The sequence below is a fragment of the Chondrus crispus genome, genomic scaffold (genome assembly GCF_000350225.1).
Source record: "Chondrus crispus Stackhouse genomic scaffold, scaffold_206, whole genome shotgun sequence".
NCBI classification, from domain to species: Eukaryota; Rhodophyta; class Florideophyceae; order Gigartinales; family Gigartinaceae; genus Chondrus; species Chondrus crispus.
This window is the reverse complement of record NW_005179077.1, coordinates 105,425-120,119: the sequence shown is the minus strand read 5'-3', so window position 1 is coordinate 120,119 and position 14,695 is coordinate 105,425. Positions and strand designations below refer to the sequence as shown.

The window sequence follows — 14,695 nt, the reverse complement described above, 5'->3', positions numbered from 1 at the left end:
GGAAAATGTTTTGCATGGAGATATGCACCATGTTTTGTGCGTTTTGGTTCAACGAGGCAACAAGGGGCGGCCGCCTATTCTTGGTGGACAAGGGTACCATTACAGTGCTTAAGGACGTATGCAAGGATGTGAAGTGGGTGAATGGGAGCCAGATGCTCTTTCCTCTCATGGAGTTTGTGCATAAGCTGCCACGACATCTGGAATGCTATATGGTGAGCACAAATCCGCATCTATCTAACTGCGTGTACTTCCACGCGTTGCATGGAACGGGAGAGGCGGATTTGAGGAAGGCAAAAGGAGAAGTACGATACCTTTCTTTCAAATGGAGAAAGATTCGGTTGGCTGCGCGTCAGCAGCGGCGCATGGAGGAGAGGCGGTCCTCGCCTATGACCCTAAGTCTTCATCCACAAGATTTGTCGTTAGTGGAAGGCCTTCCCGCGCTCGTCATTGCCAAGCAGTGGGACCTCCACGGTAGTCTGACTGTTAGAGGGCTGGTATCATTGCTGTATGATACAGCAAGCAAAACGACCAGAACTGTTGATCAGATCTCTGAAGAAGTGGGCAGGCTGCAGCAGGAGAATGAATCGCTGCGCAGCTTCATTAATGGAACAGCAATTGGGCATCCGTCGGCTGTCCGCGCCAAACATTTACACCATAGGCCGAGTATAACCCCGTTCCATGGCCTGTTCAATGTACCTCGTGTACACCCACCCCGGAGAACGGACAGCAGATATGATGGATACAATGATGACAGGAGAGGAGAACAAAGGGGAGGCCGCCATCATTATGTTCGAAATGAAGGAGACTGGCGAGATCGGAACGAGTGGGTTGGTAGGGGACGGGATAATCGTGAACGATATCAACGTCAAGGCATTGGCTATGGCACATGGCACAGAATAGAAGCAAACGATGAACTCCTATACAGATACCGTTACCATGATGTTTCTCCGTTTCGTGGTCGAGCTCGGCAGAGGGAATGGACTGCTCCGGAACCAGAGAGGACCAGATTCAGGCGCTCGAGTATGGACAATGACTACTAGTAAACACTTTGGCCAAAGTGAAGTAAAGATTCATTGACTGTACCTATGCTAAATGGCAAACACACCGCCATCCACTGAAGGCTGTATCTCTCGCGCTGATGTGTCCCTGGTACGCTGCCCTTCGACACCGTTCACACCTGCTTCAGTACCATCATTGCGAGGACTCGCCCCAATGTTTAGCTTGCAGTACAAATTATCGTTCATGCGGAGAACTGTCTCCGAAAGGGATCTGATCTGTGATGAACGACCTGGTATGAGCTCGGATAGTCTCAAATTCCACATTTGATACTTGTGGTGTCCATGTTGTTGATATCACGGACGCAACCGTTTTCACAGTTCTTCACCAAAAACTGAAACGTCAAGTCTTTGAAGACTAAGGCGATTCCGAGAATACAGCGGAGTGCATCTTTGTGACCAAGGAGGAATGAGAGTGGACTTCTTTCCGAATCGGAACTTTGCGCAACTCCGTGCAAAACTTGGCGGCCGCCTCCACAACGTTGATAGCTTTGTTGACAACTCTCTTTTTCGTTCTGTTTCTCTTTCTTTTAGACGAACCTAACGCCTCAGTCACTTGTACTTCGTGAGAAACAAAAAGAATCCTGTCCTGTCGCTTCCGGTAAAGCTCACTAAGAAGGTTGGAATTGTATTCATTAAGGTTGATATCGCCGGAAGACTTCGTCTTTGTCTTTTTGATGTCTTGAAGGCGGCCGCCCCTTGACTTGGAAGCATCAACTTCTGGGAACCCCCAACGAACCGTAAGCTTTGATTGATCAACTGACACACAAGATCCCAACCATGGCACCATCAGGAAACCTAATTGTTCGAGGAATGCTGACTTGCACTTCTTGCTGGACTGGTTCAAGTGCTTGCCCATAAGCTTGTATATCTGCCAAGCTCCGTGCCTGGCAACGTCCCGCGTCGTCGGAACCTCCTTTACCACAACTTTCTCTAGCGCTTGCATGTTCCCGGGCCCGGGCGTGTATTCACCATCCTCTTCTTCCCCAGAATCACTTTCACTTTCGACATCCTTCAGTCTACGTTTTGAGGCTTCAGACTTACTGTAATCCTGCACCAACCTGGCGTGCTCGATGTCGGTTTCAAGGATGAATCCTTTCTTCAGCCAGTCTGGTTGGCGCAAACTCACAGCTTTCCCGGTGCAACTGAAATCGACGGGAGTGACCGTTTTACAAGTGCGGCCCTCAGGATTTTCAGCAGTTTCACGAACGGCGTCGGCTGCGATAACATTCTGATCTGCTCTGGCCTCCCCTTCCTCGCCGTCATCCGCAAACATTCCAAAGCTGTTCAGCTGCACATTGTATATGAAGTTGAGGACAACATTCTTCTTGAAGCCACTGTGGCGTCCGCCAATACCCTCTCTGAACTGCTTTCTTGTCTCCCTTGGATTTTTCCCGCACAGCAAAACCTGTACTGCAGTTGAAAAAAGAAACAAGACCCGTTCCTTGGCCAAGGTGTTATCACGAGCTGTCCGAAGAACTTCGAAGGGTACGATGCTGCATAGAATTCGATGACAAGCATCTCGGTTGACAACAAGGCCATCACAAGGAGTGAGTTTGTCCAGAAGCTTGTTAAATCGGCTAAGGGGGGTGTCTGTGGATTTGTTAGACGTGTTTGTTCTGGACACAATGGCATAATATCTGCTAGCTGGGTGCCCACCTCATCAAATCTTTTGTCTGTCGTATCCATTCTTTCAACAAGACTGCTTGTCAGCGTTTTGAGCCTTGCATTGAGCACGCTCTCGAGTTTTCGGAACATGGACTGTGAAATGGAATTTGTAGTTGTCACTGCTCCCAAGGAATGAGTTTGTTCCGTGCTTTCTATATCGATATCCAGGTCGTCTCCAGGCTGATGTCGGCTGACGCTCGTCCCAGGAACTTCCGTAATTCCCCCGTCATCGCTTTCCGAACAGTATTTCGTCCGGAGATGTTTCTTGAGCTCTCTTACGCCGCGCTCAGCCATAGCTGTGGAACCCTCTTCCTCAAACAAGCTTTCGGCGTCTGATTCCAAGATGCGTGCGCGTCGTTCCATCAGTCTGAATCTATCCTTTTCTTCGCGGTCACGTCTCTCCATTTCTGGTTCTCTCTCAGCGTCTTCAGCTGCCAAATCCTCATCTTTTTCAATGTCTGAATCCATGATCATTTCTGGCACTTTGCGAACAGGCTGCTCTTGCAACGCTGTTTTTGTTCTGGGTGAACGTCGGGGTGACGGTTCTAATGTATCGTCTTGCCCCGGACGGGGCATCAGGTTTTTGACTGGTGTGATTTCTGGGGTAATTGGGTGCACTCGCGCTTGTCTAGGTACCATTTCCTCATTCTGCAAATGAAGCACCCGCCTTGACGATCTCACAGTCGTGACTGGGCGCTCATCGCCCTGCGTTGCGTTGGATTCCGGAGCGGCCGCTCTCCGAGACTTCCGGGCTAATGCCCGGTTACGGGGGGATCTTCTACGGCTGTTTCGAGGGGTCAACTGCGAGAGAATAGCCCTTGTTTTGGGCGGAGAAACGTTTGGCCGGCGACGAACCTCCGAACTGTTGCGGCGCATCTTCTTAGAGCCTGGTGAAGCATTGGCTGCTTCGGGTATAGCAGGTTTCTTGGCGGCCCGTGTATTCGACATTGGGAAAAAGGGGCGGTGTTCCTCAATTTCTGAATACGAAGAACCGGCAGCTATAACAGCATGTGAAAAAGTTGGCCGGCCGGCCTAAAGGCCACCCATTACAGTATTGGTGAATATCAATGTGAAAACGCCCACAAACGTACTGTGAGTGGCCACGACTATTCCAATTTGTTAGAAAATTCCTGTTCGGGGGTGCTTGAATGAGTCGTTGGACAATAAAAATCTCCCCGGAGAATGCTTGGATTGCGGATATCTGGGGTATGACCAGACCGAATCGGCGCTCGCCACACGACAAGGCTATTTCCCGTCCGAACCATCTCAGAGATCGCCTATCGCGTATCTTCGACAAGATAAGTGGCGTCCCCCTTGACAGAGGAATGCAACGCCTTCGGGCATGCAGAGAAAGAGAAGCGCTGCCTCTACCGAATGATTTCGTCGAGGTTCTATGGATGTTGGAAGACGATGACGACGAAGCAACGTGGTGCAGCGCGCAAGTAACGGATATTGAGGATGCTCCCGCCACGGCCGCAAACGATAAGGTTCAGGTGTTGGCGACAGCTACTTTGGAATACGAGGAGAAGGCTGCATATGGTGATCATATTCATCAAGCGGAATTCGTTGTTGGCCGTTTATTGAGACGCGCGGAGCTGGATGGAGACGAGAATAACAATCCGGTACTGACATGGCGGACGCCAGTTATTCCACAGGCTCATGACGGGATGGATGAAGCGGATAGAGACTGGACTCGAGATGATATTGCAAAAAACAGTAAGAGGCGGAGAGTTGTTGACCAGTACCGGATGAAAGAACTCACGGATATCGTTGATCGACTGAGGAAAAGCCATGCACAAGTACTTGGCCAAGTAGACATGCTAAATCGGAAGGTAGAGCTAAACAGTTGTCGGATATCGGAGGGGCTGTCGTCGAAAAGGGATGAGTCCGTGCTGAAGATAGTGAACTTTTTGCGCCACCGCCTGGAAGTCGCAGTGCAGAAGTCGCTTCGTAAGTCGTCAAGTCATATTGAACAAACGTCGGCCGACAAAATGAATATAGGGACCTTAGGCGGTATGACGCAGAGCTTCATTCGGGTCGTTGCGGATTGCGAGCTGGCAGATTTTGAGTTGATAGCGAGGAATCTATACGGCTGCATGGTCGAGGACTCGACATTGCGTCTGGTGTTGTATCCTGAGTATGCAGAGACACAGGGCCCGGCCAGGACATCGCAGACATTCTACATACTGTTCAATCGCATGGCAGGGCTTGGTTCATTTCTGGGATTATACCATAAGGCGGACCGTCTCGCGATGTTGAAGAAGGAGGGCAGTGCGGGGATCGGAATGTTGAGGTTTATGGGTACGTATGTATATTCGAGCGATGTCGGGGCCCCCGCTGCAGTTTTTGTAGGGCACAGTTGCGGAAACACCTTCGAAAGGGATGTTGCTAACCCCGGGAGCGGAGAGCTTGTGTTGTTCAGGAACAACTGCATATGGGACTCTGAAAGCAAGACCTTCGATGCAGGCCTGTGTTGTACTAGGCGGAGGCCGTCCATAGTGGAAGACCCAAATGTGTCAAGCGCAGTTCCTCTGCCCAGTCGGGCTTTTCATTTGGTGTGGCGGAGAGCGCAAGAGGTTTCCGGGCACTGGTCTAAGAGGGACAGGAAAAGGAATGTTCGTGTTCCAGGGCAGCTGGCAATCGTGATGCCATATGTGATGTTTGTGGGGGACTCGCATTGCGCGGACGCGCGTCGAGAGCTGAACGAAGATGCGATGAACGAAATTGTCAGTCCGGTGCACCCGAGAACTGTTGGTCAACACGATGTGCCGGGTTCACCCAACACCGCTGGCGGTAATGTATAGTAATGTAGTTTAAGGCTACTAATAAACGACGCTGCGATACATTTACACTGAAGCGATCTCGAGCAATGAACTAAGCTCCTTCCCATTTTCCACACGTGGCTGGCCACACTATGCAGCTTCAAAGTGTTGGTGCGCACCAGTACAATATCAGCCTGGATCTAGTAGAAACTAACAGATATCCGTCCTATACTATATTTTACATTAAAAATGGCTCATCAAGCTAGACCAGCGGTAGGTTTGATACGATCAGAAAAGTGTGCTGCGCGCGCGCCAAAAATCTAAAACAAGTTTCGAATCACTAAATCTACCGGGCCATTCTAAAAAATCATTTCAGATATTGAAAATCTGACCTCGTAGTGCATAAGTTGGTGGGAGGTAAATGGTCTTACCCTCCGGGTGAGGGGCCATTTTACCGATCCCGAGTGCGGCGCCGATCGGTTCAGCGTGCGTTAGCGTAGAATCCGGAGCGGTTGAGTCGCGCTGCTCGCCTGCGTCGACTCCTGCTCCGGTGAAGGTCGTGGCCAGACGATTGGCCACGGCGGAGCTGATCGCTTCCTTTAGAGCCGTACCGGACGGGGATTCTTCATCCACAGTGGAGGCCGCCCTCACCACCTCGCATTGGACTTGAGCGGGTAGAAGTTCGTCCAAAAGCGGTGGTATCGCGCTGCGTACGTGCGCGTCCACGAGCGCGGGCACCGTTCGGTCGAGGCATACGCGCGCTACCTGGGGGAGTTCCGTAGCGAGGAACTCCTCCACCCAGGCCTGGATGCGCGGCTGAATCGCGTCGACCATCCATTGGACCCGATTCTCAGTGCTTGCCGACCCGGCTGGCGTAACATCCGATGCGGACGCTCGCGTGCGGCCCGGTCGCAGTGGCGGTCGCAGCAGGGCTTCCGGGTTCTCCACCCGGGGGCGCGGTGCGCCACTGCCACTGCGGGTGCTCAGACGCCCGGAGGCGGAGTCTCCCCCTTGATCCGGTCGGTTCATCGTCGAATACGCTTCGCGATCGACGCGGTGATTTCTCAACCTTTTCCGTCCGTACGGTTCTGCGCGCGATCGAGCGACTACGCGTGCGGCTCAACCTCAAGAGTTAACCCCTCCACAAGAGTCCCAAAATGTGGGATAACTTCTCTCCGCCGTGGGTTGGGTGAGAGGCGGAGGCTATAGCGAGGGAGCACGCCGCGTGGACGCGACGCGCTAATTGAACCGATCGGACGAGCTCGCGAAAAGGGAGTGGCTCACTGGCCGGCTACGCGCAGTCGCTCCGTAGTGCGTGAACGGGAGCGACCGGTAACGGGTTAGAAGCCAGCGCGCGCGATAGACAACCGAAACGGACGTATATAGGCGCAAAAGGGACGGGGGCGAGCTTGCCCCCGTTTACTGGTGGGGACGGGTGCCAGATCTTAACCCCGCAGAGGGACGCCTCGGACACCTGTCCCAGTACAGTAGTACAGTACCTGCCGCCTAGTGCGTGCCGGGTCCTGTACTCAATTAAAAAGGTAGCGCCATAATTACTACTACCGCACGGACGCTGCTACTGCACGTGTGCACTACTGTACACGCGTGTTGCTTACAGACCACCGCACGGACGACACGTGTGCTAACGCGCACACGTAACACGCGTAGACTACCGCTCAGACGACACGTGCACTACTGTACACGTACGCCAGATTACGACCGCTCGGCATGCGCGCGCGCTCGCTACACGTGGGCACAACCGCCCACGTGTATACCGTACACGGCCGTCCGATGACCGCCGCGCGCTCGCGCCGGTCATTATACTACAGTCCTGCCTCTTCGTCGTGAGCAGTTGCGCGTTTTGGCTGGTGCACATGTGATTATGAGCAGTGTTGGCACCTTAACGGTGGCTTTGTGGGGCCGGAAAGAGGCACAACGTGTGCTGAGACTTCAAATGCATGAGTCGTTGCACCAAACGAGAATCAGTGATTTTTTTGATAGAGTTATGATAATCCTACCTCCCCTAGTGATAAACCCCTGCATGAGGATATTGTTTTCCTTGACGGGCCGCATTCTTATTGATAGGTTACATTAGACCCTTAGTGCAGCTGGGAGGGGACTGCCAAACGTGCCAATCATGTGCTAGGGCAACGATATCAGACTGTAAACATCAAATTGATTGCATAATTTGATGGTGACAGTCGAAATGGAGAATATTCAGTTGAATCATCGCTGGTCAACATAACACCTAGCAGTACTGTGCGTCTACAGTAAAAAAAAAGTGGACAGAGACTTACGAAAAAGCCCGCCTCTTTTGGAAACATGCCGATCATTGCGCATTTAAACCGCACCCTTCCAGACAACCTCCAGACAGTACACCCCCATCTCTTCCCTCACCACACTTTCCCTTGCAGATCCCCTCTTCCCTCACCACACCTTCCCTTTCAGATCCCCTCTTCTCCTTTCGAGGCTCAACCATGCCTCCCATCACCCAGTCACAAGCCGCAACTGCCCTTCAGCTACTGGCAGATGCGGCCGTTGAACCCAACAACGAAAGAAGTCGTTACGAACAAGACCACGATGTGGAAACTGATGAGATGGTTGACTCTGAATCGCTTACATTTGACAGGTTTCATGAACAGGGTGGCTCAGCGGCAATTATCGAAATGACAAATTTCGATCCTACGCAGTTTCTCGGCTTTTGGTGTGGCTTTGGGGAATTAATCATGGCACGGTACAACACGGGCCGTGGCCAAAAATCCGTGCGCACAGGGAAGGATGTCTTGTTCATGACGTTATGCTTCATGAAGCACGGGGGTCAGTGGGACTTTCTCGCAAAAATGTTTGGTCTAAAGGGTCTCTCTTTTGAGAAGCTCATAATGAAATTTGTCGAGATCATATCACTCCCTGTGTATCAGCATTATGTTGAGGCTCAAGCTGGAAAGTGGACCATGGATAAACTGTATGAGAGCCGCCGAAATTTTCGTCACTATCCCATGGCCCTCTATGCCTCGGATGTGACGTTTATGCCCAGCTTCCGCCCGAGTGGGAGTGTAGAGGAGGGAAAGAAATATTTTAGCGGAAAACACAAGCAGTATGCCTACATGGTCGAAGTCTCGGCTTTGCCGAATGGGCTTGCTCTGTGCTGCAGTGAGCATGAACCGGGATCAGTGTCTGACCTGACCCTGTTCCAGCGCATGCAATATCTGCACAAAAAGCAGCTCAAGAAAAAAGAGGGCGACATGGACTACGACGACGATGGGACCTTGGCAGATAAGTTCGAGAGAAGCTGGGGCGTGCTGGTGGATAAGGGCTACCAGGGGGCTTCTGAGTTTTGCCGGGTCATACATCCAAAAAAGAAACCGGTAAATGGCGTGCTGACAACTTCAGAGGTGAAGGTAAATCGAATTATTTCGAGCGATCGAATTATAGTCGAGAATGTTTTTGGGCGGCTGTGCGGGTTATGGACTGTAATGAGCACAAAGTGGAAATGGAATGAGTCTTCTTATGACTAAATTTTTAAACTGTGTTTGGGCATGACAAATTTTCACATCCTTTGGTCACCGCTTCGCAAGGGCGATGGCCAGCTTTATCGACAAATATAAACCCGGCGGTATAGCATAGCAGAAAGTCAAGCAGGAAAAAGGAAGCATGTACAGGCAAAGTACATGGAAAAGAAGAGGAGGAGGATGGACATTCAATTTTGAGCTACCTGTATCCCAGACTGCCAGCCTGATAATTATTAAATGTCACCCAATTCCTACCCGCTTTCTTACTCGCAGTGCTCGCCGTCTCCCTGGTCCTCTTCGCCCCCTTGCAGTAAGAGGAGCGCATCCCCAGCTTCACCTATCTGCGCAAACGCGCCGAGAAAAGTCCCCCCGCCGCACCCTGGCCCCACGCCCCGCGCCAGCCCAACTCTTTCGGAGACACTCCTCCTTCGCAACCCGACACTCATCCATCACCATCACCCCCCTGTCCGACCCCAACCCGGTCGATGTTTCCCGACTGCCGCCGTCGGAGCACCGCCCCGCCCCGAACAACACAACCACCACCCTGAACCCGACCTCGACCCAATCGCGTGACCTGCTAGTCCTCTTGCAGTCCATATGCGCCCCAACTTGCGACAATGGTGCGAGAAAAGTGTGGTATAACTACCTTCGTCCCGACCAGTCAGAAACGAGGGGGGTTAGAGGTAAGGGAGCGCGCGCCGGTGGGTAACCCACGCGCCAACGCAGACCGTACGGATGGACTCGAAAAGAGGGAAGGCTCACGTGGCCAGTGACGCGCAGCCGGTCGGTAGTGTTAGATCCGGACGGCCGATCACGGGTTAGAAGCCTGAGACTAAAATGGAAACCGGAACGGGATATATCCCGTTCCGGTTTCCCTTTTACTATTGCTATAGCAATTAGCCGTGAAGGAAGGGGAGGCGAGTCTGCCTCCCGTTTACTGGAACGGGGCAGGTGCGTCCCGGTCTTAACCCCTAAGTGGGACGCCAGAACACCTGTCCCCCTACAGTAGCTGTTACATACTGTATACCAGCTACTGTGCTAAATTGGCTAATTTGTGCCATTAACTACTAATTACTAGTTAGCCACCGTAGGGATTATACACGTGTGCCCGTGGCCACGATCCCGGCTAACGGTTGTGCCACGTGTTACCCGTGGCTACGCCCGCTGTTACCGGCTGTCCCACGTCGGACTCTTAGGGTACTTCTGTGCACGGCGGCGGGTGCGTGTATGCCTGCTCGCTACAGTAGCATTCGCCCTCCCGCGCGGTTATCATCTCGCCGGGAGGTTGTGGTACGGAATTGTACTACAAAAGGGAGCCCTTTCTGGTGCGGGATGTGCCTAGCAGAGGCCGCCCCCTGCCTATCAGATGGGTAGATATCTCTCTATTCACGCCGTACCATATCAGAAGCGTTACCGTCTTGTTTCCGCTTCTGGCAAAAACCCTTTTGGAACCCTTTTCTTCACGTCAAAGGCTCCGCTCCGCGTGAATAACCTTCGCACTGTGCCCGTCCGCACGCCCGGTGCCGCCAACTCAAGGGCCTGTTGCGCTAACGGCGACGAGGATGACGACTCCTCCGCCAACGACCAGCCCCCAAACCCCCCCGGCGGCCGTCGCAGACGACGAAAACAAGGACGATGAGGAGCGAGGCGCCGAAGGGGAGGCGTGCCTTGCACATATGGTCCAGAAGCGGCGTGGATCTTGAGTCGGTGTGGATCGCTGTATGTCCTCGCTACCATTGACCTACCAAGTAGATACCGAGGCCTTGCTCAGGTATACGGTGTTTACAGTAGCCGGAGTTGCATTTCCTTGACGTCTCTGTTTGTGCCCAGTTGCTTTTAGTTTTCTCTACTGTAAATGAACCTGGGAAAAAACGAAGAATTTGTGAATTTATGCAGTCTTTTGTTTATATATCGGTCTTTGGTTAAGAGACCTATTGTACTAATTCCTGTTTCATCCTCATTTTCAGGCTCCTGTGAAATAGTCTGGCCCCTACTATATCCTGTTAACGGGTGTAATTTACTGTAGAAGGAACAGCCGCGCTATTCATGCCCGCAGTGTCTCAGACAGTGTAACCGGCCGGCTACACAAGACGAAAATTTTCTCGAGGTTTTTCGGAAAATATTGAAATGTTTATTTATTCAATCAGCTTTCCCAACATCATAAAACAAGAGCTTCTGAGCTTCAACGAATTCCCCATTGGCTGGTGCCCAATATGTCACCGCCACCCCACAGACTGCCTCCCTCACCCGGCGCACTCCACGTCTTTGCCGGGTAGCCTTTGCTCCCACTGTTGTCCTGTCGTGTTAATGAGAGTTGTGCCGTCCCTTCTACCATTTCTATTCATCCATGGACGGCAACCGCGATGACGCCGAGCGTTGTCTGCATCTTGCTGCGACCGCTATGCACGGCAATGACATCGCGAAAGCCACCAGGCTACTTGCAAAATCGCGACGCATGTACCCGCTTCCAGAGCAGCAGGCTCGCTTCGACGCTGTTCTCAAACTGCACATTGCCTCGACCTCTTCAAAAAAGTCCTCCTCTTCCGCTACGCATGAGCGGAATTCGCGGCGAGACCAAGGCGTCGAGCCAGAAGGCGACCAAGAAAAGCGCCAAGCCACCCCCGAAATGGCCGCTGCCGTGCGCCGCGTGCAACAACTCTCAAAGAAAAATCACTATGACGTTCTTGGAGTACCCCGCGACGCCGAGGGCGTGACCATTAAACGTGCATACCGAAAGCTTGCGTTGCGCTTGCACCCTGATCGAAACCAAGCTCCCGGTGCCGACGAGGCGTTCAAACGGGTCGGCCAGGCGTTTGTTGTGGTGTCGGATAAGGAGCGGAGACGTCATTATGATCAGTTTGGCACGGATGGGCCTGAGCACCAACCAGTAAGAAGCGCGCGAAGGCGGAAGAGCCGAACACGCGGTGCTGCGGCTTTTGATGACTTTGATAATGCGAGGCACGAGATGACTCCGGACGAGCTGTTTGAATTTTTGTTCGAGGCCGCGGCGAGAGGGGGACAGGGCTTCACGGCACAAGGATTCGGCCCAGAGGGCTTTTTCACCACGACAAGGAACGATGCAGGGGGCCAGTTTAGGGAATACAGGCGGTATGAAGGCGCAGAAGACTCAGTTTGCGAGCGATTCAAGCCGATGCTTCTTATGGTTTTCATCATTACCCTCGCGATGGTGTTTGCCCAAGACGCTGCTCAGCAGCCTTACTCGTTGTTCAGGACCAGCTATCACTCGCGGGAGGGCATGACGCCGAATCAGGTGCGATATTACACGGCGTCAAGTATAGACCTGTCGCGGAGCAGGGCAAGACGACGTATGGAAATGGCAGTGGACGTCGCGGCATGGGAAGAGTATTCAAGCAGGTGTCAAAAAGAGATGGGTAAGGAGGACTTTTTGTTGAGACAAAGTCGGAAATGGCTAGTTGGGAAGAGAACACGGGAGCGGTACCGCGCAGAATACGAGGCTTTTGAGAAGCCATGGTGCAAAAAGGCTGGCGTGTTGGGTACAGCGTTACAGCGGCAAGGGGTGTACTGAGGCGAGAAACGAAGAATGGAGTAAATTTCTAACGACAGGCGAGGCGATATGGCAAGCAGAGGCAGGGCAGGTTAGCCTCCAAGTGGTAGATTTATTGATTCACTGTATATGGAGGCAGGTGTAGGATGGACAATGTGAGATGTACGCAAGCGGACCGAGTGTGATTTATCTATACATAGTTGACGAGCGAAAAAGTGTTGAGGTGCAGATGCACAAGAAAAAACGTATTCAAGAGATGTCTCTCACCATCTCAAACCAAGGCTCTCGGCCATAGCGTATTGAGCTTTGTATCCTGACTCTGAAACCGAGGCGCTCGAAAAATTTGAAGTTTCGTCTTTGACTCACAAGGACAATTTTTGTCATCTGAGTCTTCTCGGTGATTTCATTGAGATACGCCTTCATCATGCTTGTTCCCAGGCCGCGATTCCTGAGTTCAGGTTGAATGACGACTTTGTGCAAGTATAGGACGCGTCCACGTGGGTAGTGGTTTGTCACATATTCCTTTGTGATGCCATCTTTGTCGGTCGGCAGTCCTGAGCCGATAATATATCCGACAAACTTGTTGTGTCCCTCAAGAAAAGCGACAAAGCAGAGACTATGTGCGTATAAGATTCGATATTCGCACTCGGCAGCGGTGAAGGCTTGGGAGGAGGGAAAAGTACTGCGCTCAATCTCTGTGACGCGAGCGACATCGATAATTTCGGCATTCTGCATGTTGATGTTGGACTCATTAGAGGCCTTAGTACTGCTTCCACTTCCCCCCGCGACGGCGTTTATGCCGGAACTGGAGTTGGAGGTACTTTTATGGCCTGATGCACCCGAGCTTCGACTAGAGGTTCGGTGAGAGATTCCGGAGCCAGAGCCGCTGCCTGAAGCGGGGGCACTTGCATGGGAGTTGCCACGACCGCTACCGCTTCCATGCGAGGAACCGGTGCCGTTCGCGCTACCACTGCTGTGACCTTTCCCGCGGGAGCCGCTTCCCCTGTCCGAGCGCGAAGAGGAGGTGTTCGTGGGCATGACGGATGTAAAACGGTGACAAGACGGGAGCTGAACCGAGGGGCGTTAATCGGAGGGATCGGAGGATAGAGACGGGGTAGACGGAAAAGTTAGATGAGGATAGGAGGAAAATGGGAGCGGTAGGAGTGGGTTGAGCCGAGTTGAGATATATAGTGCATACATGAGGCTAGGGGGTGTCGTAGGGGCAGGGTTGAAGGTGTCAAAGGGGAGTGTCACTAAGGGCGTGTGTTGGGGAAGAACGCGACTGCTGGATTTCGGTTAGGCACGGGCCGGGACGCGAGAAAGCGCATACAGGGCGTAACAGGGCAAGTGTTTCTTTATAGCATTTGCACAGCATGACATCAGCTGTAATGCCTTACGTGATGCGCTGCCCGCCTAAAAACTGTAAACTTTTATACTGCGATCTCCCTCACTTCCATCTCCCTCACTTCCATCTACGGTACACACAGATCCCTCATCCTGTCGTCCTCTTCACTCTTCCGCCCTATCTCGTCCCTCCCCCCCCCCCCCCCCCCCCCCCCCCCCCTTAACGTGAAACCAAATCCGCCCACCCCACCCAACACTCTTTATTCCCCTCCCCTTGTCGCCAGCCACATCATTTCTCGCTTTGCATCAACCCCCCTCCGCAGATCCAACCGTCGTCCTCCACCCCGGCCCTTCTCAATTTCCATCCGTACGCACTCCATCCGTTCGACATCAAATGTCTGCATCTCCTGTCGCTCCCTCCTTCTGTCTCCCCCCCACCCCCGCCGCTGCAGCTCTTGCGGCCGCTCTTCTCGTTCAGTCACTACCGGTCTCTCCACCTGTACACCTTCATCTCGCGCATAAGACATACGCACTTGATCCCATTTCCCGAAACGATGCATTCGCGGCTTGTACTCATCACACAACCAATCCACTTACTAACGCTTGTGTCGCGGCGCAACAAGGCACTCAAGTTTCGCATCTCTTTCCCGTTGATACTTCATCTCCCCTTCCACCGTTGTACCCCTTGTCCGTAAGCGATTCTCTTACTACTGTCTCGTTTCCTTTTCCGCGCTCCACGCTCACGACCTGCGAGGACCGACCTGGTACTCTCTGGGAAAGTTTGGATGGCACGCCGTTGAATTTACCGAGTGAGCCGCGCAACACTCCACA

The 14,695-nt window shown here is 52.6% G+C and overlaps 1 protein-coding gene; it reads left to right on the top strand.

Annotated features, from left to right (window-relative positions):
• The first annotated feature begins 11,341 nt into the window (after positions 1–11,341).
• CHC_T00003939001 (hypothetical protein) lies at positions 11,342–12,777 on the top strand. XM_005715050.1 is given in 2 exon segments: positions 11,342–12,541; positions 12,542–12,777. The coding sequence occupies 1 exon segment, from the start codon at positions 11,342–11,344 to the stop codon at positions 12,539–12,541; it is 1,200 nt and encodes a 399-aa protein (XP_005715107.1). The 3' UTR covers positions 12,542–12,777.
• Positions 12,778–14,695: the final 1,918 nt, after the last annotated feature.

What these genes read in the sequence shown, in the direction of transcription:
- CHC_T00003939001 (XM_005715050.1), top strand. Translation starts at nt 11,342, where the DNA reads ATGGACGGCAACCGCGATGACGCCGAGCGTTGTCTGCATCTTGCTGCG.